Source organism: Sceloporus occidentalis, unplaced genomic scaffold (genome assembly GCF_023333645.1).
Source record: "Sceloporus occidentalis isolate IW3139 unplaced genomic scaffold, rSceOcc1.0.p SCAF_6, whole genome shotgun sequence".
Taxonomy (NCBI): domain Eukaryota; kingdom Metazoa; phylum Chordata; class Lepidosauria; order Squamata; family Phrynosomatidae; genus Sceloporus; species Sceloporus occidentalis.
Genome location: NW_028316986.1, coordinates 105812582 through 105834099, shown reverse-complemented (window position 1 = coordinate 105834099; position 21518 = coordinate 105812582). Strand labels below are relative to the sequence as shown.

The 21518-nt window shown below is 38.6% G+C and overlaps 2 protein-coding genes across 7 annotated transcripts in view; both read left to right on the top strand.

Moving 5' to 3' along the window:
• Positions 1-10804, top strand: part of CEP57L1 (centrosomal protein 57 like 1) — a 39131-nt gene extending 28327 nt beyond the window's left edge. For all 6 annotated transcript variants that reach the window (XM_089530601.1, XM_089530606.1, XM_089530604.1 and 3 more), the window contains 7 exons: positions 514-630; positions 1121-1198; positions 2952-3047; positions 6150-6227; positions 6313-6539; positions 7944-8088; positions 10392-10804. In XM_089530601.1, the coding sequence (XP_089386727.1) occupies positions 514-630; positions 1121-1198; positions 2952-3047; positions 6150-6227; positions 6313-6539; positions 7944-8088; positions 10392-10616 (966 nt within the window). In that variant the 3' untranslated portion in view covers positions 10617-10804. The remainder of the gene's footprint in view (positions 1-513; positions 631-1120; positions 1199-2951; positions 3048-6149; positions 6228-6312; positions 6540-7943; positions 8089-10391) is intronic.
• Positions 10805-11440: 636 nt separating this feature from the next.
• The window catches only part of LOC149311230 (uncharacterized), a 121764-nt gene continuing 111686 nt past the window's right edge, over positions 11441-21518 (top strand). The window contains exons 1-6 of the mRNA XM_089530598.1: positions 11441-11517; positions 16532-16590; positions 17521-17625; positions 17710-17808; positions 19634-19770; positions 21218-21290. Of these exons, the coding sequence (XP_089386724.1) occupies positions 19643-19770; positions 21218-21290 (201 nt within the window). The 5' untranslated portion in view covers positions 11441-11517; positions 16532-16590; positions 17521-17625; positions 17710-17808; positions 19634-19642. The remainder of the gene's footprint in view (positions 11518-16531; positions 16591-17520; positions 17626-17709; positions 17809-19633; positions 19771-21217; positions 21291-21518) is intronic.

Below are 21518 nucleotides of genomic sequence, written 5' to 3'. Positions count from 1 at the left end.
GACTCAGTAATCTGTTTGTAGTCCTTGGGGGTTTAAGTGTGTTTGGCTAAAAGATTATGTAAACATAAATTATTTTCCTAGCAACAGCCTCTACAAATCAGTAAAAGAAATTGGCATTTTTGATCCTGATCCCAAGATGTTTAAATGCAACAGAGTGTTATATACAGGTTGTTGCATAAAGATGTTTTGAGTAACAAGTGTGTAATATCAAAACATACATTGCTGTCTGTGTCACTAGGTGCATTTCAGTCTTCATGGACATTGCTCAGGGAACATTAAATGTTCAGCTGGGTGAAGTCTATATTTAGTCTTCGTAAGTCTGCACTTCTTTCTGTATTATATTGGCTCATCCATACAAAGTTGTTTTCCGTGGCAGCTGTCATGTACACAACAAAAAAAGTATCTGGCTCTTCTTTTGTTCCACATGTAGCATGAGCTTGTACAAATTTCTATGAATGAACAGATCTCTGTATAGAAGCCCCATAGTGGATCAACCTTGTGCACATTTTTCAGATCCAGCTTCAGAAGGAAAAGGACCAGGATCAGGTGGAGTTATGTGCAAAACTTGAAAAGCTTGAAATTCTGGAAAAAGAATGTTGGAGACTTACTAGCACTCAGAAAACTGCAGAAGTAAGTAAATACAGTAACAATCAATGAGTGGGATTTCTTATACACTGTAGCATTTGTAAGACTGGCTGAGGGGAGAATGGAGGATTTAGGTGTTTATTTGGGTGCTGCAGTGTAGACATAATGCAGTTTGACACCACTTGAATTGCCATGGCTCCATCCTATGGAATCCTGGGATTTGCAATTTTATAAGGTCTGTAGCCTTCTCTGCCAAAGAGTGCTGGTGTCTCACAAAACTACAAATCCCAAGATTCTCTAGGGAGGAGCTATGGCAGTTAAAGTGGTGTCACAGTGCATTATTTCCACAGTGTAGATGCACCCTATGTTAAAAGAGAAGAGTGCAGTATTTTTCTTTCTGGTTTTATATCTCAGTCTTGGTTCATATATTGGAACGCTTCAGTAGAAGTCTTCAAAATAACGTCAGTTTTGTCCTCCTAAACGTGATTTAGTTAAATTTATCTCTTGTATTTTGTTCTATTTTTCTTTCTCAAAGGAAAAGATCAAATGCCTAGAGCAGAAGCTTCAAGAAGAGCAACATCAGCGCAAGCTAATTCAAGATAAAGCAGCACAGGTGAGTGAGGAAGAAGAGCTGGTTGCAAAGGTGAAACAGGAAGTTCCCATCTCTGCTTTAGATCTGTGTTACCTGGCCACAGTACCAAAGATCAACTGTACCATGACACACAGCTGTACTTTATTGGACTTATGGCTATTCATACTAAGTCTGAAGGAAACATGTAATTTTCATTTCCCTTCCCTGCCTTGCTTTGCTTTCAGAACTTTTATGGTTTGTTTGTTTTTTAAATTTTCTATCTTGTAAGAATTAATTATCACCATCTTCCATATAATAGAAATACTGCATTTTGAATTAGAAGAGAGAATAGTTGTGTGAGGTCTGGCTTCCCCACTAATACTGATGTTTGAGGAGTTAACTTGTATGTTACTCAGCCATGTGTATAAACCTAGCTTAGACTCTGTGTTCTGCATATTATCATGATTTACTGTTGTTGTTTTTTACTACCAAAAATAATTTGGCACTAACTGAACTGTGAATGTGGTTGTCTCAAAACCTGTCACAGGTTCAGGGGGCATTCCTGCTATTCAAAGCTAACAAAAATGCACAGTGGATCTTAATTGAGCTAATGCATACCTATTTTACCAGAGCTGAAGAAGTTCATCAGCTTGACAGAATAGTCTCAGTGATTCTGTAGCAATAAAACTGGCTGGACAGACCCAGCAGCTATTGTTCTATATAAAGACTTGTATTATTTTAGTGCCTGCAGTGTTGCACATGGTGTCAAGGCACAAATTCTGTCACATCATAGGCTGGACATCATACCACTTAGAAATGTAATCTTTTTGAGACTGAAGCTGTTAGAATCTCGGTGGGGGGTGTGTGAGATTCTGAGAGTTATAGTCCAAAAAGTATCTCTCCCCCCCCCCCCCCAGTTCTTTAGGGGCCTGCAGAGTTTGACCCATAAAGCTCCGTCCAGCATTAGACAGCTTTTGGTCTAATATACACAAAGGAGTATTTCTGTCTTTACTAACATGTTAGATTGATATATTATAGTGGAATATTGTTCATGTTCCTCACCAGGCTAGATGTATGCCTGGAGTAGCTTTATTAGCCCCAGTTCCAAGTCTCCAAATTGATAGATATGGAGCTTTGTAAAAGTATGAAGCTGGATAAAAACACCAATAAAGCAATTTGCACCTGAAAAGTTCTATGTAACAGAGGAGACTGCTTATGTCAGCACTATTATAAATGTTTACAATTGACGCTGAGGAAGATAAGCATTCTTTGCTGAGCAGATGTTGCTAATGAGTTTAAGCATCTAGAAGTCTGTCAGGAGTTCTTTGCTAGCATATGCTAAAGAGCATTTTTAACCCATTGAACAGATGAGATTTTTGAAACCAATCCTTGTTCACAATAATAATTATAAATTCGAGATGGTATAAAAGCTATTATTCTCCCAGTGATCTCTTGTATCACATTAGACACCTGTCATAATAAATTCTAATGGCATTTGTTTCTTGTGTGTATGTTCCTTCAAGTGGCCTGTCAACTTATGGCGACCCCCTAAATTTCATTGTGTTTTCTTAGGCAAGGAATACTCAGGGTGGTTTTCCCAGTTCCTTCCTCTGCCTACAACAGACTCCCATCCAAGTACTAATCAGGGATGATCCTGCTTAGCTTCCAAGAACAGATCTGGTGCCTTTAGGATATTTAGGCCTTTCTAAGAATCTGTTCATTTTCTTAGCTGTGGATTGAAATAGAAGCCTGCACTGGATCTGATTGTTGTTACTGTTGTTGCTTTTAACTTCAGCTGCAAACAGGACTTGAGATGAACAGAATTCTCCTGTCTTCATTTTCACCACAAAAAGATATGAAGAAAAAAAGCAAGAAGAAGAAAGTTGTAAAGGTAAAACAAAAGTTAATGAATATATCTTGAAGTTGGGGAAGTAATATCTTCCTGTTTTTTTATGCAATGGTTTCATTAATGCTCCCAAGAGGACAGAGAAAGCGAGGGAGTGATATTAAAGTAGATCTTTTTACTGCCATGTTTGATCCTTTCTTGGTCTACTGTAGTCACTCTTCAAATCAATGAACTTGAATTCTGCAAGCCTTATGCAATGAGGATTATGGCCATTAGAGACTGTGTTTGAGGGCTTATATTATTACACCTGGACCAATATTAAAATTTACCTTCTAACACATTTTAGAATATGTTTGATTATTTTTCGCCAGTGCTTGATTAATCATCTGAAGTCTGTAACAAGGCATTTGTCCATCATTTCCAAAACAATTTTTTATCAGCTGTTAGCCAGGAAAAAGCAATATGTTGCATAAAAGGTCTCTGTTATACCTTCTATAAATCCAGACGAGCATGGTCAGGGATTTTGACAGTTTGACATCAGGTTGCCTTATTCTTGCTCTAAGCTCTTTTCATGGGGCATGTCAAACTACTGGTGACATTTATGAATGAATGTACCCTATATACTCGACTATAAGTCAACCTCATGTATAAGTCGAGGGCAAGTTTTAGGGCTAAAATTATGGATTTTGATATTACACATGGATAAATCGAGAATAAAATCTAGGGGCATGTAACAAAGGATTTAAAGGATGATGCAAAGGATAACAATGTCAAAGAACTTACAAAATTCTAGCAAGCATAACTGTACTCAAAATAAAGGCTAAATGGATGAGAGAATAGAGGTGGGGATTCCAGGACAGATTACAATGTTTCCTAACACCAGGGGATGGTTCCTTTTAAAAAAAATAAGAGTTAAAGTATATTTCTTACAGTACCTATATTGACCCGTGTCTAAGTCGACTCAAGTTTTTTGGATCAATTTTTTTACTAAAATGTTAGACTTATACATGAGTATATACAGTAGTAGTATAATTATCATAACACCATTTGCTTCATCCAGTTTAAGTGCAATATTGTCTGATTTGTGGATAACAAAAGCTGCATCGTTTCAGAAACAGTATTTATAATTATAAATCAACTTATTTTTGTTGGCTGTTATCAACTGTGAAACAAATATGGTGAGATTAGGCCATACTTGAAGTTTGACAGAACCAACACTTTCCATTAGACATCTTATTTTTGTTTTAAATTACAAAGAGTTAAATCTCACTGAATAAGCATTTTAAAGTAGTTGTTTCTTAAAAGTGCTGGTCTGGATCCCAAAGTAGTAATATGTCGAGTACATTCATATATGTCAAGGGAACTTAAATCAAATAGTCATCTTTGACAGAAATGAGATCCAAGCCTCAATTTGGTGCCAAATTAAAACTTGGCTTTTTACCAAAGCCTCATTTTAGGGTCTAGAAACTATGACCTGATGAAGTGATAGAGGCTTGATGTAGTGCATGCTGTGTATGTTGTTTTAATCTGTTTTTGTTTAGACTATTTAAAATTGTTTTACAGTGCTTACATTGTTTTGTTTCCTGTACTCCATCTTGAGATGTTCTGATTTATGACAGGATATAAATATGATAATGATTAAAAAAAAATCTGCACCCAATCTCAAGCCTACATCAGCCTTTCATTAAGATTTTTCAACTTGTCCAGGAAGGCTTTCCTCCTCTTTCTCTGCATCCTCTAAAAAGCGTCTCTTAACAAATACGAAGATCCCAGGAAAGGCTTTAGATGTGATACACATCATTGGACTCTTTCACACAGAGAAAAGTGACTGGTGCATAGTGGGATGCTCTCGTCACTGTTGTGCAATTGCTTGACGATTATCAGACAACATAGTGTGATGTCATTTGATAATCTTCAAGCAATTGTGTGACAGTGACAGGAGCATCCCACTATGCTCCTATCACTTTTCGCCATGTGAAAGAGTCCACTGTAGTTGAAGAGAAGAATTGGCAAACATGGAGTAAAGGTAGCTTGTAATACAATTAAGATCTCTTCCCAGTATCTGTGTATAACTATTGTCATTAACAAAAAACGATGTTTATTTAGTAGGCTCTTCATTTTCCCAAGTGTTAAGACAGATGAACATTCCTTGGATTGCTCTGAAAACCTCCCCTGTGGCAATAACGATAAAATACAGTTGACCCTCCACACTTGCAGCTTTGACTTTTGCAGCTTTGATTATTCACAGATTAATATGTTTATGATTAATATGTTCTGTTTAAGAATCTCTAGATCCTCCAGTATGACCGTGGAGGACAAGAGTTTTCTAGAGAGAATACTTCTCTAGGTATTTGTAGGTCCTCCAGCACAATTCTTTGGTCAACCTCTGCTAGGCATTGACTGTAGAGTTGCACTAGATGTCCTAGAGATTCCTAGAGAGGTGTTCTCTCAGTTAAAAAATGTAGTGTGTTTTTATTTGCAGTTTTTCCACTGTCACTGGGGTCCTGTGTTCTTAACTCTAGTGAATGCAGAGGGCCCACTGTACAAATGTTTCTCTTGAGAACAGCATCAGCAAAGGCATTTACTATGATAGTTCTTAAGGTTTTTTTAAATCCAAAATAATATGCATAGCAGTATTTACTAGCAAATTCAAGGATGTTTCTTCACAGTTTCCCAACCAGTATACACTCATCCCAACTTATTTGCAGCTTTGATATTTGCGGATTTGATTATTCACTGATTTGTTCTCTATAGCAATATCTAGGTCCTCCAGTGCAATTCTGTGGTCAACTTTAACTGAACACTGTACTGAAAGACCTAGATCCTCCTAGAGAGAATACGCTGCTAGGCATTTGTAGCTCCCGTAGTGCAGTTCTATGGTCACTGTCTGTCGGACATTGACCACAGAATTGCTCTGGAGGACCTAGAGATTCCTAGAGAGGTGTCCTCTTAAGTAAAAACATGGCACTTTTGTTATTTGCATTTTTTCCATATTCATGGGAGTCTTGTGCCCCTAACCCTAGCAAATATGGAGGGACAAGTGTAATATCAAAATCAGTATGGACAGTGATGATTGAATGGCATGCTTGGGACTTCTACTCTATCTGTTTCTTGAAAAACAGCAATAAATCTAGTTTTAATCTTCAGAAAAATCCAGATTTGAAGAAAACCCATGGCTCACCGCCACCCCAATCGACTGGAACGCTACCTTTTGTTGCTGGGAAGGTAAGGTCTCTATGTATCTTCTTAAATGGCTGTTAAGTTACTGTTTTTTTAAAGAGACATTCTAATATGCTACTTTTTCTACAAGTCTGCCAGCTCAAGTCACTCTGTTGTTGCAAATGTTCAAAGTGTCCTACATATGATGAAATACCGGAGTCCATGTGTAACTTCACTTTATCCAGAAGGGACTGAAAATAGGACTTCAAGAAGGGCTGCTCTGTCCAGATCAGTATCTTGCACCACTTCTTCTTCGACGACAGACAGTCTTTCTGACCTTCTCTTGATCATGCAGGATGAGCTGGGACAAATGAGCTTGTATGTATTGATTTATTTGTTGGTATATATAAATAGCTGGGAAGTTGTATGTTTAGAATGAACTGTTGAAGCTAAGAACCATCTATTCAGTTCAAAAAAGGATTTCACAAATGGCGCTAAAAAAAATTGTATTCTCCTGTGGATATTAGTACAACATAAAAAGCAGAGCAAAGTGTCATGTATGTTGATTCTGCTCAAAGATGAAAAGCACATATGCCCAGACTAACTCTTTGGATCCCAGCTGTGCTGTTCTTAGTTGTCATGAAAACACTCTACAACTTCAGAAGCAAGCTGGAGAGATTGAAGTAGCATTGTGTTCTTTAGGGGGACATTTTACTGCTTTTTGTGGTTTTACTGCTTTTTTTAAGGTCTTGTGGGCTTGATTTTTCTGTATTGCTGCTTGCTTGCTGTTCTCTGTAATCTGGCCATTTTCTAGTTGTGTTTGTCACATAAATAGTTCTCAGGACTTATTTTGGTCTCCAAAGGACTCTACAGGCCGTCCCTTTTCGTGCTGGATTGGGACTGCAGCAACTGCATGCTACGGCCCTGATCCAGCTTTTGGTGGGCACAAAAAGAAGCTGTAAAAAAGTGGCTCCTTTTTGTGCTCTGCAAACAGCTTGATAGCCATGTTGCCACAGCTTGGCAGTGCTGCTTCGGTGCTGCATCATATGGATGCAGCACCAGAGGAGTTCTGTGACAATGCACGCTGTGTGGTGCAGCGCGCGACATCACGGCACCATGGGGGTGAAGCTGAGGCATGTGTCATCTAAGTCATGATGGCATGAATTCTTACCTCTGGAAGCATTTGAGTCATAAAATTTAAAAGCCACATTGTTAATTGCTAACTTCTTACTGTGATTAACGGTAGGACACATGTAGTATAGTGCCCAACTGTAAGCTGAGTGTGTTTCTACTTCTCATTGCAGTATCTGGAGTTTCAATAATTTTCAGTAATATATTATTCACTGTGTTTATTCTTCAAATGTTTTATTGAAAACTTGTCATTTGGAACCAGGCTGCCAGAATAGCACCCATATAAAGATTATGGTTAAACTGATCTCTAGAAAAGATACTGATTATCTCTACATTATATATATATGTGTGTGTGTAGATAATGGCATCTTATCTAGAGATCACTTTAAAATGCCATGTATGCTGTGTTATGGGAAGAAATGTCACTATCTTAAAGAAGAATAGGTTCTGGTAAAGGTGATATTGCCTAGCAGTATTTAAGTTGTCTCTTGCTTTCATGGGCCTCATCACTCATCATCTTAACAAATGATTGCATGATAATATATGAGTAGTTAAGAATTCTACAAGGAAGAGCAGATGGGAGCACTCATAGTAAAGACAGTGGATTGGATTGGCTGATTAAAATTTTGATTACATGTTTGTGTTCAACAGTGAACATCAAGAGCTGTTAAAGCAGATACAAGAAACTCAAGATCAAGACATTCGGGAAGACTTAGAACGGGAACTGGATTGTCTTGTAAAGCAGATGGAGGTTAAAGGAGAGCAAATTTCAAAACTGAAAAAACACCAAGAACATGTAAGCAAAGAGTTGGAAAATAAGGCAGATGTATAAATGACAATTGGTACAAAATTCCTTGTAGATTTAAAAGACTTGTATTTTGATTGTACAAAGTGCAAAATCAAAGCACAATGACAATATTACAGGTATCCCTCACTTGACAATGTGTTCTTGGCCTCTGAGGGACCAGAGACTGAAGAACATAGAAAAAATAGGGATAGGTTTGGACATTACAGGAGGGAAGAGCAGTTCAACATATTTTAGTAATTTTTAAATTCAAACTAACAAAATATACAATGAAATTAAACAAGTAGGCCAGATAAGTAAGTAAGTAAGTGTGTGTGTGTATTTGAACAAAAGAATTTGAACCTTCTAGAGATCATTTGAAGGTTTCTTAAGAAATACATCCAGGGATGACCTTTTCTTTCTCCAACCTCCACTTTTTTATTTTAGTAGCTAAATTTACAGATCTATGCTTTGTTAACATGCTAGGGCCAGCTGGTGAGTCAGGCTTATCCGTTTCCTCCTTTTCTCTCTGTTCTGCTGCTCACACAAGGGTTTTTGGAGGCAGCTGCTGTTTACTTTGCTTATTGTAAATAGGCACACGCAGCTATAGTAGGATCAGTTAAAGTAAATCCGATTCTTTTCTAGCTTACGTTTTATCACATTGTTTACTACAGACATGTTCCTGCAGTACAGCACTGTGTTTCTTCCCAGTGACAATACTGCTGAAAAACCCTAGCTAGACAAAGAATGAGGGGTAAAGGAAAGCTGGGTGGGCATATAAAGAATTTGTAAAAAGGAGCTTGTTTGTCAGAGGTTTTGTCAAATGAGGTATGCCTGTATATAAAATTAGTTTGTTGAACAGAGATTATTTTATTTTGTTGCGAATATGAGGACCAAACTACATGTTGTTCAGGAGTCACGTAAACAGTCTTCTGATGGATTGTGGTAGCATGAGTAGGCACATGTGCATGTGAGTACATATGTGGACTTCCCCCCCTGAAAGTTAATCTTGACTATGGTATCCTTTCTATCCCTTGTCAATTCAAAATCAGGCATGTACACAACTACTTCGTCACCTAAGAGAAATCTTCAGAGCTCTTCCTCCTGTATGGACAAGATCTCAAAATGTTAATTATTCTTTGTTCTATCAGAATTACCTGGAGTTAAGGGTGTGTAGTGAGGTAGCCAAACATACTGAAGACACCTAATTATTTAGGATGGTTAAGGGGGCAGGGATAGAATTCCAAAGAGCCTGAAAGTGTTCAAATAGCAAAATAAATTCATTATAAGCAAGTATAAAATGATACCTATCAGGACTCCAAATCCTGGTATTATGGATACACTGATGAGATCTGAACTGGAAGCAACTGACCAAAACAAGAAAGGATGAGGATTGTTGTCAGCACCTCAGCCAAAATATCAATAAAGTGAATAGCTGCTTTTTAAAACAGGTGAATGCTAGATATAAAATGTTGGATATAAATAAAAAAGGAAAACAGAAGTGGTAGTATCATTTTACCTTCATGCAAATCTATGGGGCAATTATATTTAGAATATTGTGTACAGTTCTGGTCACTGCCCCTGAAGGTGGGGGGCGGGGGGAGAAGAAGTATAAAACAGGAAAAAGTGACACAGAAGCAACTAAAATTGTCACAATGCTGATGCAGCACCCTTACGAGGAAGTTTTGCAATACCTGTGTGAGATATGACAAACTTATCTAAAATGATTCAAGATGTGGAAGCTGAATGGTGAAAGAAACAGGGCAGCAAGAGAAGGTATTTTATACACACCATAATTAAACTAGAGGATTTAACTACCACAAGATAGCTGGCCACAAGCTCGGGTGCCTTTAGAAGAGGCACCCAAAATTCATGGGGGGTGGGTTATCAGTCACTGTGTGTGTGTGTGTGTGTGTGTGTGTGTGTGTATTCCTTCCAGTACCAGAAGTAGGATGCCTAAGTACAGCAGTTACTGGGAGCACAACCAAGAAGGTGTGATTGTACTTATGTCTTGCAGACAACTGGATGGCTGCTGTGAAAACAGAATGCTGAACTAGGTAGACTAGAACCAACATGACTAAACCAGTTTGGTCCTTATGCTTTCACCCAGCCATCATAAGCAAGTTTCAGTATTGTAGAAAAAACAACGAGTTGTTTTCTTGGCCTTCCTGTATCATACCTAAGGATATCTGAACAATTACTACATGTATACCTTAGTCAAACTGATTTGATAAATAATGCCTGTTTGAGCTAAAACATTCATGTTTTTGCTTCAGTGTTATTATGGGACTTTTTTGTTTTGTTTTGTTTTTTAGGTTTATAAGAAGAGGCAGAGGGCTCAAAAACTGAAGAGGAAAGTAGCCAGTGCTGCACCAAACCTTGATGAATTAAAAGGAACTAAAGAGACTACTGTCACCCCAAGACATGGTGTCCGCAGCACCTGTTGTGCGAACAGGAGCACAAGTTCTCTTCAGCTATTAAAATGTGCTCAAAAGCTTCAGTCAGTGTTGAAGAAAGATGATATTGTATGGGAACCATAGCTCTCAAAACTGTTCATTGAAGATGGTCCATTGGGAATTTATTTCATAAGCTTGACAATCAGACCATTGCTTGATTCTTTAGTGTAGTCTGGCATTTCCATTTGGGGGCAGTTAACTCCACTGTTTCCATATTGATTTTTTAAAAACATAATTGTGATTCTTTTAATGATGTATGTACACCATTTAAAATTAAAGAACCCATTAATCTATAGAGAGTAATATTGCCTTTTTTCCCTTGTGGTATTTCAGGGAGGATGACCTTGACCTTCTATAAACAAATATTCAATACAGTGTTTCCATATGATGTTATAATCTATTTTATGCATAATCTTATTAAAAACATCTTCATCTTGCATTTCAATATAAAAAACAAATGTAACACAACTACTAAAATAGGGCTATATAGTTATCTAACCATTATTCATTTAATTCACAGAATCAAAAAATGGGGGAAAACATTTTTCTCCTAAATGTTCCTGTTTTCATTCCCCTTGAGCTTTCAAATCTTTACATCTGAGCACAGCAACATACAGTGTTACCTTTACTTTCTTTCATCTGAGCATTACTGGTGAAGCAGCCAAGTACTGCATTGTTTTCTGTGGTCACATTACACCACGGAGTGATCTGCTAAGACAGCTAGATCCTTTTTACAAGTTCTACTGCCAACCTGAATTTTACTAATTATATATTTATTCATTAGATTTTTCCTGCCTAAGTGTAGTATCTGTACATAGTATCTTACATTTATAAATGTAGTCGTTTACATTTATCCCTGTTGGAATTCTTTCTCCTTTTCTCAAGTTGTGGCCCAGTTCTCTAATCAGCTGAGATCATCTTGAATCCTGATTCTGTCCTCTGAAGTATTGGGTACCATTCCCAGTTTGGTGTCATCTGCAAATTTGTAAGCATGACCTCTGTTCCTTGAAATCATTTATAAAGATGTTGAACAATGCTGGGCTCAAGAGAGAACCCTATGGCACCTTGCTTGTCATTTCTTTCCAAGCTGACAAGGAATGGGTGCTTTAATATTAATTTCATCAGTATGTCTGAAGAAGTGAATTGAAATTTACAAAAGCTCGTGCTAAAATAAACCTGTTAGTCTTAAAGATGCTGCTACAGTTCAGGGCTTTGGGGTAGGGCAGTGTTTGGGGATTTTGTTCTTGGTTTTGTTTCTTTTGATGTGAAAATTCATTTCCCTTTGAAAGAAGTGTCTGCATGAGACACCCTGGAAGTATAATTGTAAATAACAGCATACAGAGGGTTGTATTCATTAAAACTTGACTGTGAGGAATCTTTCCCATCTCTCTTCATCCCCCTCAAGTTAGTGCTTACTTACACTTGGGAATGTGGATATGGAGCAGGTGTGGCTGTGGAAAGGGGAATAGCGGAAAACTGGATGAGGAAAATTGTGATAATGAAATGTGTTACTAATTTAGAAGTGTGGAGGGGGAATTTTGAATACAAATTAATGTGAATCTACAGTCATTAGGATCAATGTTCTAAATATGTTTTTACTTAAGTGCTGCAACTTTCTAGCAGAGCTACATACAAATAGTTTTCATATCTGGGGTCCAGTTCATCTGCCATGGTCCAGGCCTTGGAGGAAGAGAAAGACTGGTCAGCTTCATCAGGCCTAGCCTAAAATAAAAAGAGCCCTTCTTTCAGTCCATCTGCCATTGTCCAAGCCCCGGAGGGAAAGAAAAACTGCTGGGCTTATTCCCCTTTCCACTGCCATTCCCTTCTCCTTTTGTGTCATGTCTTTTTTAGATTGTAAGCCTGAGGGCATGGAAATGTCTAATTTAACTATCCATAAGCCACTCTGAGAGCCTTTCTGGCTGAAGAATGGGGTATAAATACAGTAAATAAATAAAGGTGTGATGCATCTACGCTGTAGAATAATGCAGCTTGACATGAATTGAAGTGCTGTAGCTTCATCTTGTGGAATTCTGGGATTTGTAGTTTCACAAGGTCTTTATTCTCTATCAAAGAGTGCTGGTGCCTTACAAAACTACAAATCCCAGAATTCTGTAGACTGGAGCCATGGCAGTGAAGGTGGTGTCAAACTGCATTATTTCTACAGTGTAGATGTACCCTAGGTCCCTACTCATAAGTACTTGTGCCTTTCCTTACTTACTATGCCAGCCTTCAGACTTGATAACAGTACAGGCACGTTTAACTGAGATTAACAAAGTCTCTGAGTGAAGCATCCTACTATAGCTGTGTGTTCCTGTCCTACAACAGGCAAGGTAAACAGCAGTTGTCTCTAGAATCTCTTACTGAGCTGTGTGAACAGCAAAACAGAGAATAACAGGGAAGAGCAAATAAGCCTGAGAAGCATGTTTTCAAAACAAAACAGTTTGGCTGCCAAATTGGAAATTGTAAGAAAAGTGTGAGCTAGTGTAAGAAAAAGTCATCGTTGCACTCTGGAAAGTTCAAAATATGTTTGTTTACTAATGCAAGTGTTACTTGACCAGAATTCCATTTCATATATGCATATTATAAATTATTGAAAAATTTGCTGAAACATGTTGAACTGCTCTTTTTTGGTATACAGAAATGAACCTTATCCTTTCTGTTATTTCTAACTCTGGTGTTGATTTCGTCAACTGAGGTATATCTGTGGTTGTATTCCTTTTTTAGTAGAAGGCCACATTTTATGGATGGAATTGGATCAGTGCTTCACCTATTAGAAGTACGGTAAATCTTCAGTAGACACTCTTTCTCTCTTTGTGCATGTGTGTATACACACACACTTGGGTTCCTATGGCTACAGTCAAGCTTACACAAGCACTGTGATGAGTACTTCCATAGCTACCTTGGTCTTTGATTACATTTACTATAGAAACCTGTAAGAGAAATGATTTGCTGCTACAGTTTCCAATAACACAACAGGGCCTTTCTTTGCTCTGCTGGAGGCTGTTTACCTTCTGCGCTTGGGAGGTTGTGACCTTGCTTTTCTCGCCAGGTATCGTATTGCTCTTAATCTGTGCAATCTAAAAGTGGGGAGGGAAAGGCATTTCAAATAAATCACATCCAATCAGGTTTTTTTTAAATTATTGCATACTTCTGTGTTATGCACAGTCCATTAGTTCTTCTTTGTCAATTTATGCCAAAATAGCTGCAAATAAAAGACTTTTAAAGAGCTATTCTGTACCGAGGATTATGTCACACAGTACATTGCTTTGTCAGAGAAGAGCTAAGCAAAACTAAACTGGCTGCCTGTATTGATCACTATGGAGGTAAGAGGAGAAAAAAATGGTTTATGCAAGATGGTTAAATGCTTTATAGTTGTACTTTAAAAGTTCCAGTTTGCATGTCTTGGCAATTTAATTAGACTTGATAAGAATTTCCTAAACTAGATACAAGAACCCTTTGTCTCCTTTCTCATTTTCTCCCTTTATAATGACAAGCATTTCACTAGTATGTTTTTAAGAAGACAGACAAGTTGTAATGTCATTAATCATGTCTACTCTGAAAATTTTAGGCACTACATTCTGATCTTAATCTCATTACTAATTCAGCTTGTTCAATCATGCCTGTGGCCTTTATAGGAGGCAATAAAACTGATCAGCTATAATTATAGAATATAATTGAGGTCCAGACCTTGGAAACAATGTAGAATAGATTTGTATTGTGCTGCAAGTAACAGCTTGCATGTTTAGTTAACAGCAAGTGAGTCGGGGGGGGGGGGGGTTGATAGTTTTGAGATGAGCTTTTTTGATTTGCCTTTGAGTAGAATACAGATGTACAGTTACTCAAATTTAACTCATTGGTTGCTAAAAAAATATCTTGAGTTTGAGCATTACTTGGGCTGCATTCTTTTGTCCAAGAGATGGGGTAAACCTCTGCCAAGCCAGAAGAAAGCCTCAGTATGATGATGATGATGATGATGATGATGATGATGATACTTTATTTATATAGCGCTGTAGATTTACACAGCGCTGTACATACAGACAATGATCTAGACAATGATCAGTTTTCTATTGTGCCTGGAAATTGTCTTATTTTGCAAGGTGTTCCCATGGCACCCTTGAAAACTGCCCCTAACATGTGGCTGAGGTTGCTTACTATGAAATTAGAACCAATGTAGCTTGATTTCTTGACTATTCAGAATGGAAATTAAGCCTCAGTGTGAAATTCATAGGAGTCGCCATGAGGAAAGTACTAGATTGTGGAGTCTTATTCTAGGAGCAGAAGTGGATGAAAATCTCAAAATGGAAACATTAGTAAGTGATGGCCGTGTAACATTTTGAGAAGCTTACCCATGATGTTTCCTTTCCTTCACCACAGCAGTGATGAGGATCAGTGGTAGGAAAATGTGACAATATGTGGGATGGTTAAGACTGTTGGACTGGGAAGACCTGGGTTCTAATTTCCACTTGGCCACATAGTTTACTTGGGAGACCTTGACCCATTCACTATCTCTCAACCTAAATATACCTTCAAAGCTGGTTCCAAGGATAAAATTAAGCAAGGAAGACATCCATGTACACTGCCTTGAGTTCTTAAAATAAAATATATTATTATTATTATTATTATTATTATTAACCTTTATTTATATAGCACTGTAAATTTACACAGCACTGTACATACAATCTTTTTAATTAGACGGTTCCTTGCCCTGAGGCTTACAATCTAAAACGACATGACACAAAAGGAGAAGGGAATGGTGGTGGGGAAGGGGATCAGGTCCAGCAGTTCTTCTCTACCTCTGAGGCCTGGACCAAGGCAGATGAAATGGAGGGAGGGCTTGGCTTCTTAATGGATAGTTAAAATGAGGCATCCTGGGGCAGAGAAGGGCTCCCCCCTGGGAACCCTTCTCTAAACAATATAGTCTTTAACTCAATTTTAAAACTGGGTACAGAAGTGATGAGGTGTGCATGTGGTGGAAGAAGGTTCCAGGAGTAAGAGGCAGCAAGTGAGAAGGGACAAATCCAGGAGGGGCAGTGGCAGTCCTAGGCTGGGACAGGAGACCTTGACTACCAGAACGGAGGATAGGAGTGGGAATGTAAGGAGAAAGAAGTTCAGATAAATAAGGAGGAGCCAGTCTATGGAGGGCTTTGAAAGTCAACAACAAAAACTTGTATAGGATGTGGAAGGGGAAGGGGAGCCAATGAAGGGAGGATAAAAGAGGAGAAACATGGTCAAAGCGGTGAGCGGATGTGATAATATGTGCAACTGAATGCTGGACAGAGATTAAAGGATGGAGATGACGGAGAGGAAGCCCTGTCAGAAGAAGGTTACAATACCACTAGGGCATGGACCAGAGTCTTGTCAGTAGAGGCTGAGAGGAATGGATGGATCTTGGCAATGTTGTGTAGAAAGAATCTACAGGCCTAGGCCTCAAATAATGTAATGATAACAGAAGCTGAAACAGAAGGAATAGTGATGTAGGTATGGCATCTTAGGCAATTTGCATTACATATACCTGGTTTAATTTTTTTACTACATAAAACATGCAATTTGACAGGCAACCCATCAACCGTATAATGTTGCTTTCCAGTCTTTGGCAAATTGGCCCCTTTTTCTGGTACCAGAAAAGCAGCATAAAACAGATGAATCAGTTCCTGATTAACATATTGCCTAGTATCCTCAGACTTGCCATCCATGGATTTGAGCATCCGTGGATGGCAAGCCTGTGTTGTCCCCAATGTTAGCACATGAATGTGGCCAAACTGCCATTAGAGACAGCCCCTATTGTCCCCAGTGATGGAGCATGTATGCAGCTGCTCTGTTGTTGGGGACAATGAAACTTGAGCACCTGTGGATTTTGGTATCCACGGGTTGGTGGGTGGTGGTCCGGAATTACTCTATGTACATATATTCATTTTGAATAAATGTTTACTGAAACATGTCAAACAGCAATTTTTTATGGTGCAGGAACCATCCCAATTTTTGTTTTATTTCTTCCGCAGGTACCAAATTTTCTGTTAAAGAAGTAATGCCCAAGAACACATCTACTTTGTTAACCAAGGTATACCTATATTATGTATACAGCCATAAGAGGAGTAAGACCTTCTTATTTTTTACCCCCATAATGTGTATTTGTCCTCCATGAAATATGACTGCTGGTGCTATGGGAAGTAGATTCAAGATTTAACAAGACCAGATGAACATAACCTTTCTGGGACTAATGGTATCTCCTGTAATAGTATGTAATGTTTTCCTTATGTCTTGGTTATCTTCCAAGAGAAGCAAACTGCAGTGGCTTAGCTGTGAGCTCTAAGGCTAAGTATGATTTGCCCAAGGTCACACAGTGGGTTTCATAGATACCTGCAAATGCCACCAAATTACCAGATCCTGTCCTTTTTTGGAAGCTAAGCCAAATCAGCCGTGGCTAGTACTTAAATGGGAGATCAGCAATTAATACCAGGTGCAGAGGAAGGAACCATATGAAATTCATGTGGTCACCATAAATAAAGTGGCAAATTGAAGGCACTCATACAATGGTCAGGCAAAGTTACCTAGGGAGTGACAATGAAAATGTTACCTGGTGTTCATTCTCCTATTCAAAAAGTTTGAGTTGAAGCTTCTCCACTCTATGAAATTCATTCGGATTGCATTGAAAGTGATTTTTAAAAGAAGTCAAAACTGAGCTGTAAATGCATTTAAACACACCAGTAGTATCCTAGCAATTTTTATCATCATGTCCACTGCAAGAAAATACCTGAATTAAAAATAAGAAAAACCCTTAGAATTCCAATAAAAGTTTAGGAAAATTGGTTTTCAAATGCAACTGATCTGGGATTGCAAACTATACATATTTGGTGATTATTTTTATTTTTGGTTTGTTGTAATTTACCGAAAGCATTGAAACGGGGCTATTGGTCAAATTGTATATGTCCGTTTGTCTCCAAAGGCCAGGACTGGGTGTCTATTTGAACATACAATTATTATTTCGCAGTGCATTTACTTCAAGGAGAGCTCTGTGGCAACAAACTAAGTTCCATATCCTAGATGCTAGTGGAAGGGTGACAAGGCGGCAGTCAGAGATATACAGCTTCTCAAAGTAAGTTTTCTGCTTAAGCATCCTGACTCATGAATAAACCTCTCCTCCATTAATATCTCTTAGTTGTCACATTAAATATTCCAGGTCTTCCCTTCTATCTTGTCTTATACTGGAAGAAAACCTGCTGCAGGCTTGTATGTAGAACTCTGCCAAGAGGCTGTTAAACAAACCTGTTACTCAAAGGTATGTTGCGCCTGCATCTGATAGTTTATATTCAACAGAGGATGTATAACCAGATTTACTACTACTATAAAACTGGATGATGTGTGCAACCTATTCTCCATTGTGCCTTAATTTTCCTTTTTATTAGAACCTTGCCATTATCTCTGGCTGTATTGTAATCTTCTCATCCAAATATTAAATGCTGCTCTTAGCAGCAAATGCTGTTTGGCATAGTAGAGTACATTATAAGTCAGAGTCAAGAGGCTAAACTATGGCAAATGGAAACAATGCAAGGAGATGCAACCACAATAGTATATTTGAAACACAGAGCAGCATATGGAACCTAACAATTGTTCCCACTTTTGATATTAATCCCTTTCAATAGCGCTAGATTTTGTATGCATTCTTTTTTAATATCTCAGGCTTGATGACAAGATGGCTCTGTATCAAAAAATATCCCCAAACTTTTGGAGCTGCTGCCTATATCTGTCCATCCACAAAATGGTTCTCATGGTGGACAGCAAAACTGTTTCCCCAAAAGCAAACTTTTGAGGCTAAAAGGAACATAACTTGTTCAAGAACCTCTTCAAAAGTGGAGTCACTACACAACTACTATTTTGAATCCAGAGTTTTCTACCCTCTCACACAGTGATGAGGCTCAGAGACAAGTAACTCAGCCAAAAAACTGAATACAAGGGAAAGATATGCTTCCATGAAAAATTACACTCTTGCCTTTAACCAGGGGATGCTTACTTTTTTAATATGAGTTAAAATACAGTACTTACATTGACCCATGGATAAGTTGACTCAGGTTTTTTGGGTCAATGTTTTGACTAAAATTTCTAGACTAATACATGAGTATATACAGTATCTCCCATTTTTACAAAATCTTTCTGAGTTTTCAGGCAGTTCCTTTCCCTTTAGCCCGGATACCTTTGTGTGTCTTTGAATGTTATCCATATTTTTCTACCATCTACTCCTAAAATATTAAAAAAGTTGCAGCGATTCCTTGTGTTTTCATTATGCCAAGAAAACCCTTTACAGTGGAACCTCGCCTTATGCGGGGGATCCGTTCCAGACTCTTCCCCCCCCCCCCCCGCATAAGGCAAATTCCGCCTATGCTCGAGCCCCATTATACTGAATGGGGTTTGTGCATGTGGCGGCGCGGCACATGTACACAGTGGCCACATGTGCCATTCAAACTATTACAGTGCAGCTTCCGTGTAAACTAGAAGCCGGGTATGGTTTGCCTTAGGGTTACCATAAGTCAAAAATGACTTTGAGGCACAAAACAATAACAATGTCAGCTAATAAAGACCATCTTCTAAGTATCTTGAGATGTGCCTTCGTTTGATCCTCCATATTATAAATAGGTAAACTAGAAGAGGGAAATATGCCACAAAAAATAAGCACCCCTTCACAGGAAAGTTCCCAGTGTAACCTCTCATTCACTAAATATTAAGGAATGATGGCCCTTGCTCTTGGATCTTCCACTAAAGCATGTCCTTTGAAGGAACCCTTCCTCCTTTGGAGTTACTCCTGTTGTTGACCATATCAGGTCTGGCAGGTAAAGGTTTTCCCTGGTGATAAGGCACAGCTGGTTCAAGTTAACCATCAACCTGGGAGATGTTATCGTTTTTTCTGGCGAGGTCAGCATCTCAGACAGCAATAGTACAAAAGCAGCAAGGCAGCAGCATGGGTTGAGTGAGATCACATGCTTGGCAGAATGGCCTGAGTGCCCTGTGTGGTGTTTAGGAGATATATGGTGTGTGTGAATGGGGTATTATACCATTATGTTCACTTTGGAATGAATGTTAAGCTTCTTCTGTATTTCCTTTCTATGAAGCAAGGTAAAATGGATGAAATTTACAAGATCTCTTCAACTGAAAGGGTCCAGCAGGTGGAAAAGGAACTAGCCACACAGTTGGCTGAACTAAAGAAAGAAATAGAAGGAAATGGGGTTCTGCAAGGAACGCCAAACTGGTAAAGATAATCATTTTTTCCATGGAAGAACCTTGGCTGTATTGTAAATGAATGAGTCTGCTCCAGTGCAGGTCCCTTCCATACATGTGACTGTTCTTTAAGGTTAATTGTAAGAATCTGGCTTGCAGTGTTAGACACCAATCAAGCATTGAACTTACACTGATTTTTTGATACAGTTTTCTCTACTTGTTTTGCCCCATTTGTTTTTTCCATTTCCAAATAATATATTATATTGTATGATTGACCTTCAGTCTTGACAATTTTTTAATCTCATTCTTTAATGTGGGCCTCATGTCTACATCTTAAAAACAGAAATGATCTCATTACCTTTAGCCATGCTATCTGGTTCTAGCCATTTCTTCTTGTTTTCGCTCCGCTTCTCATTATCCACCCAGATTCTCCACCTCCTCTCTCTCTCCTTTCTTCAACTGTTTTAGTATCATTAACAAAGCTGCTTCAGGTCACTTTGGAGGTATGCTATTTAAATGCTGCATGCATCCTAACAGGCCAGAAGTCATGCCAAAGCCATGTTCCGGACCTAAGGACTGGAGTGTAGCTTTGGTGCAGATTCTGGCCTCTTAAGATATGTGTGTCATTTAAACAGTATACCTTCAAAATGACCCGAAACAGCTTTATTTTGGCCTGTCTGTTTAGGCCCTAACTCACATGATAGTTGTGACTTAATGTATCCTAAAACCGCCATTATATTCACAATGTGTAGTCCCATTAAGAGGTGGGTTTTTCAGGTCAGCAGTTTTCCATATACTCTTCTGCATGTTTCATTTGGCCGTTTTGCATTCTGGTGCTTTATTTTGACAGTGTTTAGTGAGTCAGATGATCTGGTTGCTATGAGCAGGGTGAAATAAAACAGCAGTCATCAGCATGGGCAGGGGGGAAATGTCCACATGCTCTGAGCTGAACAGTTGGTAGAGAGGCTTAGGCCAGCTTGCTATCACAAATATCTTGAGTTTTTTCAAATGGCTGACGGGGGCTGCATCTACAGTGCAGAATTAATGCAGTTTGAAATTGTGTTAACTGGCATGGCTCCATGCTATGGAATTCTGGGACTTTAATTTTGTGAGAGAGTTATCCTTTTCTGTCAGAGAAATCTTGTGCCACAACAAACTCCAGATTCCTGGATCCCATAGGATGGAGCCATGACAATTAAATCTGTGTCAAACAGCATTAATTGTGCAGTGTGGCAGCAGTCTAATATATGTTAAATTCCAGATCAGAGGTGGAGAACCCTTGCCCACCTGGTCTACCATTCCCATCAGCCTTACCAAACATTGCTAATGGACAGGGACTGTGGGGGATGTAGTTCAAAATGTCTGGCGGACCAAATCATCTCCTCTGCATCAATTCTAGATGGACTTTTTTTTTTAAAAAAAAATCTTTGTTGCTTCTTCTACACTGGTCTAAAATCAGTCTGGGTAATCTTTCATAGCTCTGTTCGGCTTCCAAAAGACATTGATTATTTCAGAAGAGAAAGGGAGTTGGCACTGAAGAAATGTTTACAGGTAAGTGCTGAAAAATACCAGTGTGAATACACCCCAACTAGAAAACATCCCAGAACAGTAATGCTTGTGGGGGGGGGGGGGGGAGGGCTGTAATTCTGCTGCCATCCTCTGCCTCATATTTTGTTGTTGTTATCCACCCTCAAGCTGATTATGAATCATGGAGACCATGTAGATGAGACATCTCCAACATTCCCTGTCCTCCACTGCTGTGCTCGGTTCCTGTTATAC